This window comes from Jatropha curcas, chromosome 2 (assembly GCF_041381405.1).
Source record: "Jatropha curcas cultivar XTBG-Jc1 chromosome 2, XTBG_Jcur_1.0, whole genome shotgun sequence".
NCBI classification, from domain to species: domain Eukaryota; kingdom Viridiplantae; phylum Streptophyta; class Magnoliopsida; order Malpighiales; family Euphorbiaceae; genus Jatropha; species Jatropha curcas.
The window spans coordinates 10,479,362-10,484,552 of record NC_143152.1 but is presented as its reverse complement, the minus strand read 5'-3'; the positions used below and the strand labels follow the sequence as shown (position 1 = coordinate 10,484,552).

At 29.4% G+C, this 5,191-nt stretch overlaps 1 protein-coding gene across 1 annotated transcript; it reads left to right on the top strand.

Moving 5' to 3' along the window:
* Window positions 1–2,742: 2,742 nt before the first annotated feature.
* On the top strand, window positions 2,743–4,965 carry LOC105643900 (cytochrome P450 76A1). The gene is made up of 2 exons (XM_012229142.4): window positions 2,743–3,661; window positions 4,166–4,965. Exons 1-2 carry the CDS (start codon window positions 2,762–2,764, stop codon window positions 4,781–4,783), a joined length of 1,518 nt encoding a protein of 505 aa, XP_012084532.2. The 5' UTR covers window positions 2,743–2,761; the 3' UTR covers window positions 4,784–4,965.
* Window positions 4,966–5,191: the final 226 nt, after the last annotated feature.

The window sequence follows — 5,191 nt, the reverse complement described above, 5'->3', positions numbered from 1 at the left end:
TTCAATTAGGGTGTTGTAATTTAATAAAACTTCAAGTGTGATTTAGTGAAATTTGATTTAATTTAATTTAATTTCAATTATGATATCTCAATTGAATAAAATTGCAAATGTAATTTAATCAAGTTTAATTTCAAGTGTAACTTAATCAATTATTACTTAATTTAATTTTAATTCAGGTATATTAATTTAATTGAATTTCAAATGTGACCAAACGTGACTTAATCAAGATGATTTATTATTTAAATAGAATTTGAAATCAAGCGTGACTTAATCAATTGTTATTTAATTTAATTCATAATGTGATTTAATCAAGGATGAATTTAAGTCAATTAGAATATCTTGGATTTAATTGCAGTGTTCCGATTGATCTAGAATCGGACTGTGGCCGGGCACCTTCACCTGAAGGGACTCGATGAGTTGTTCGGCCTGATGCCGGCGGTGAGACTTACCGTCCACCCTTTTAATTTTTCTCTTCATATTCGCCTGAACGAGGCAAGGAGCAGTTTAGTGTCATTGAAAACGTACCTGCTCTGCTAAAAACCAGTGATAATGGCGTGAATATCAAGGCCATCCCATCTCTCTAGAAGATGAGTGCAATTGGATATTTTCATTGTTTGGTTCCTCTTTTTTTTTTAGTTTTTTATATTTATTTTTAATGAAAAAAAATGGAGACTTTAATGAAAAAGAGAAATTTATTTAAAGATATTGAATCCTTGTTTTTCGTATAAATAATAATTACTTTGTGCTATGAAGTATTTAAACAATGAAAGATATCTTAGGGGTATAATAAACCGCAGTTGTTTATGTTTTATTTTTATATTTTTCAAAATAAATTACAATTTTATTTTATTATTATTAATTAGTTAAAATTTTGTTTAGAAATTGAACTTTATATTTATATATGTTGACTTTATATAAGTTGAAGGATATATTATGTATAATTTTTTATCCTTTTTTGTAAAAATTATTTCATATTTACAAATCTTATATTTTAATTGTATTGAAAAAATATATTTTAAAAATATTAAAATAAAATTCGGTTGAACCGTATTGAATCCGGTCGAACCTTCTAGTTTAATAAACCACTGCCTTCACCAGTTGAATGATTGGTCCGGTTCTCAGAACATTACTTGAAACTAAGTATAGCTTAATCAATTATTACTAGTTAATTCTACTTTAGGTATCTTAACTAATTTCATTCCAAATATAAGTTAAATGGATCTAATCAAAGTTGACTTAATTAAATTTAAGTTTGAAGTGTTTTAATTTGATTCAATCTCAAGTTTGAATAGGTATAATTTATTTTAATGACACTTAGTGTGTCACAATTTATTAAAATTTCAAGTGTAACTTAATTCAGTTCCAATTACAATGTTTTAATTTCAATTATGATATCTCAATTGAATAAAATTTTAAGTATAATTTATCAAATGCAATTTAATTAGATCATTTTAGTTTATTTAATTTAATTTCAAATGTGACCAAGTGTGATTTGAACACGCTACAACCACAATCATAATACCTTAATTTAATTTTAAATGTGCCTAACTCTAAGTTAATCGAGTAAAATTTAACTTAATTTTAATTAAGGCATTTTAATTTAAATCAATTTTTATTTCAAATATCATCGAATGTGATTTAATGTTTAATATTTACTATTCTAAATCCTCCATGTAAACATGAAGAGAATACATATTTTTATTTTGCAGCTCACATCATTCTTCCCACCTTAGCATAAAATTACCAATAGACTATTTTTTATTCTTTCAGGGGACTATATTTTTTAATCGTTCCCTGGACTATATAGTTCAAGTATATATAGAATGAAAATGATTTTCAAAGAGAATTAATGATAATATTTGCATGTTTGACATTTTTCCTATTGTATTTAATATAATCTAAACCTATACATTTTACAGTGACATTTTAATTGGAATTCTCCAAACTATATGAGTAAATATACATATTTTAAACTTAATTTTCAATTTTCAACACATAATATTTGACAAAAATAATATTAATATAGAAATTCTAAAATCACTAATGATTCGAATCAAAATCATCTATAATATGATTCATTATGAATTAAAAATCTTTTCCGTCACATATATGCCTCCACGCTCTACGAGTGTTCCAAGAGTGGCCGCTCTTTTTTACCGGTAGATAAAGTTTGTATGGAGGATTTTCACTTTGGTCGGTCGATTGGTTATAAATAATTGTCTATTTGTACTCGTTGAATGGGTGATTTCTAGGAACCTTGTTCTGTACAAACTACAAAGTAAACAAATTATGAATATTGATTCCTCACCTAAAAGTTCGGAGTCGTGTCTATCTTTGACTTGGTCCATTTGTGCTTGCTGGCACATGAAGATGCTCGTCACGCTTACTTGAATATTTCCTAATTAATTACTGTATTGTCTAAAAAATATAGTTTATTTTCATATATATTAAAAAATATGATTAAATAATAATTTTATTTATATAATTTTTTTATTATGTCGTCTTAAATAATATATGAGTTGAAATGATAATTAATAATTAATGGAGATAACTGAAAATAATATAATTTAATAAAAATATAATAGATAATTTAAGAATTAAGTACAATAAAAAAAAGTGCAGCATTATATTTTATGACAAAAAAAAAAAAAAAAAGATGACATATTTTTTTGGACAGAGGTAGTTTAATGTTATTTCTGTCTATATGTGGATTCTAAACAAACAAATTAAGAACATAGAAAGTCAGAAGACCCGATTAGCAATGGAGTCTCTCTTTCCAACTCTTCTTGTTTCCTTAATCATTCTTTCGTTATCAACCCTTTTCTTCCTTTTCGGCAGCCGTAAAAACCACCGGTTTCCTCCAGGACCTCCAGGATGGCCAATTCTTGGCAACCTCTTAGATCTTGGTACTATGCCACACCGTACTTTAACCAAGTTAAGAGAAAAATACGGGGGCGTCATTGGTTTAAGGCTAGGCAGCGTGAACACTATGGTTATCCTCTCGGCCAAGCCAGCTTCCGAGTTATTCAAATACCATGATCTTTCATTCGCAGAACGCAACATAACCGAAACCATGCGTTCTCATGGCTATAATGAAGGTTCTTTAGCCATAGCCCCTTATGGTTCCTATTGGCGTGTATTGAGACGGCTAGTTACAGTAGATATGCTTGTAAACAAGCGTATCAATGAAACTGCCTCTATAAGAAGAAAATGTGTTGATGATATGTTGCGTTGGATAAAAGAGGAGACTTATGAGGCTAATGATCATGGTATTCATTTAGCACGATTTGTCTTTCTGATGACATTTAATTCATTAGGAAATCTCATGTTCTCGAAAGATTTGGTCGATCCAGAATCGAAAGAGGGCTCAGAATTTTTCACAGCAATGATGGGACTAATGGAGACTTCTGGGTATGCAAATGTTGCAGATTATTTTCCATGGCTTAGGTGGTTAGATCCTCAGGGGTTGAAGAGAAGGATGGATAAGGAGCTTGGTAAAGCTTTGGAGATTGCTTCTAAATTTGTTAAGGAAAGAATTGAAGAGAAGAAGGTTGTTGGAGATAGAAGGAAGGATTTTCTTGATGTGTTGCTTGAGTTTGAAGGAAATGGGAAAGATGAACCAGCTAAAATATCAGATCGCGATACCAATATTTTTATCCTGGTATGTGATTTCCAATTGGCTATAATTAATTCTAGCACAAAATTTATTTTTTTATTTATTTTTGAATATTTGGGAAAGGAAATTCGAATTTGGACCAATTATAATATTGTATATGCACTTAACACTAGGTTATATATCTCGGTATACAACACAAAATTTATTTATTTTTCTCTAATACCAAATTAATTGTTCATTAATAAATAAAAATATTCATTTCCCGTTATTTGGTAGCACTTATTTTAAGATTAATTATTAATTTTATGTTAATAATTATTTTTAATTAAAACAAGTACGTTGACCTGTTCATTGGCTGAAAACGGATAACATATTCAAGTCGAAACAACAAGTTCGATAGATCCAATAATCAAGTTTAAATAAATTTTATATTACGGACAAATTCAATTTTAGAAAAAAAAAATTGAGTATTATTCTCTGTAACTATTTAATTGTATTTTCCTTTTGGACAGAGCTTCTAATATATATAATTGCAAAAATGTGGTGCAGGAAATCTTTATGGCCGGTTCAGAAACCACCAGCAGCACCATTGAATGGGCAATGACTGAGCTTCTCTGCAACCCTGAGTCAATGACAAAGGCCAAAGCTGAGCTTGCCTCAGTAATAGGACCAAACAGAAAGGTTGAAGAGACTGACATAGACAACCTTCCATTCTTACAGGCTATCGTCAAAGAAACTTTACGATTACACCCTCCTATTCCATTTCTGGTTCCGCGAAGAGCAATGCACAATACTAAATTTATGGGTTACGAAATTCCAGTAAATACACAAGTTCTTGTAAATGCTTGGGCTATAGGAAGAGACCCAAATGTGTGGGACGAGCCATTGTGTTTTAAGCCTGAAAGATTTATAGGGTCAAATGTTGATTATAAAGGTCAAAATTATGAGTTCATCCCTTTTGGAGCTGGAAGAAGAATGTGTGCAGGAGTAACTTTAGGGCACAGAGTCCTCCACCTTATCTTGGGGTCTTTGCTTCACCATTTTGATTGGGAACTTGAAGCCAATGTGAATCCTGAGAAAGTGGATATGAGAGACAGGTTGGGTATTACCATGCGCAAGTTGGAGCCACTAATAGCGGTTCCTAAAACAGTGAGATTTGAAGATTAATTAGTTGAAATGAATTTTTTTATTAGCGGTTTTTAATTTATTAGCAATTAGATAATGATTTATAGGTGGTTTTAGTATAGTAAATAATTTCTTTATCACGCGCACGTTGTAGTGGATAAGTATTTATACAGTTAAATAAAAAGATTGTGCATGAATTTAGATTAAATTAATTAGCAATTATAAAGAAAAAATACAAGTAATAATAAGGCATATTGCATTAGCTAGAATAAGAAAAATTGAAGGAAATTATTATAACTTAAATTTAATGTTCAATAATAAGTTATATTAAGATATTTGTAGCTTATATTTTTCTATTTAAAAATTTGATGATCCTTGTTATGATTGTTGTGCCAACATACAAAATTTATTATTATTACTTTTATTGATATTTGAAGATGAATGATTTGA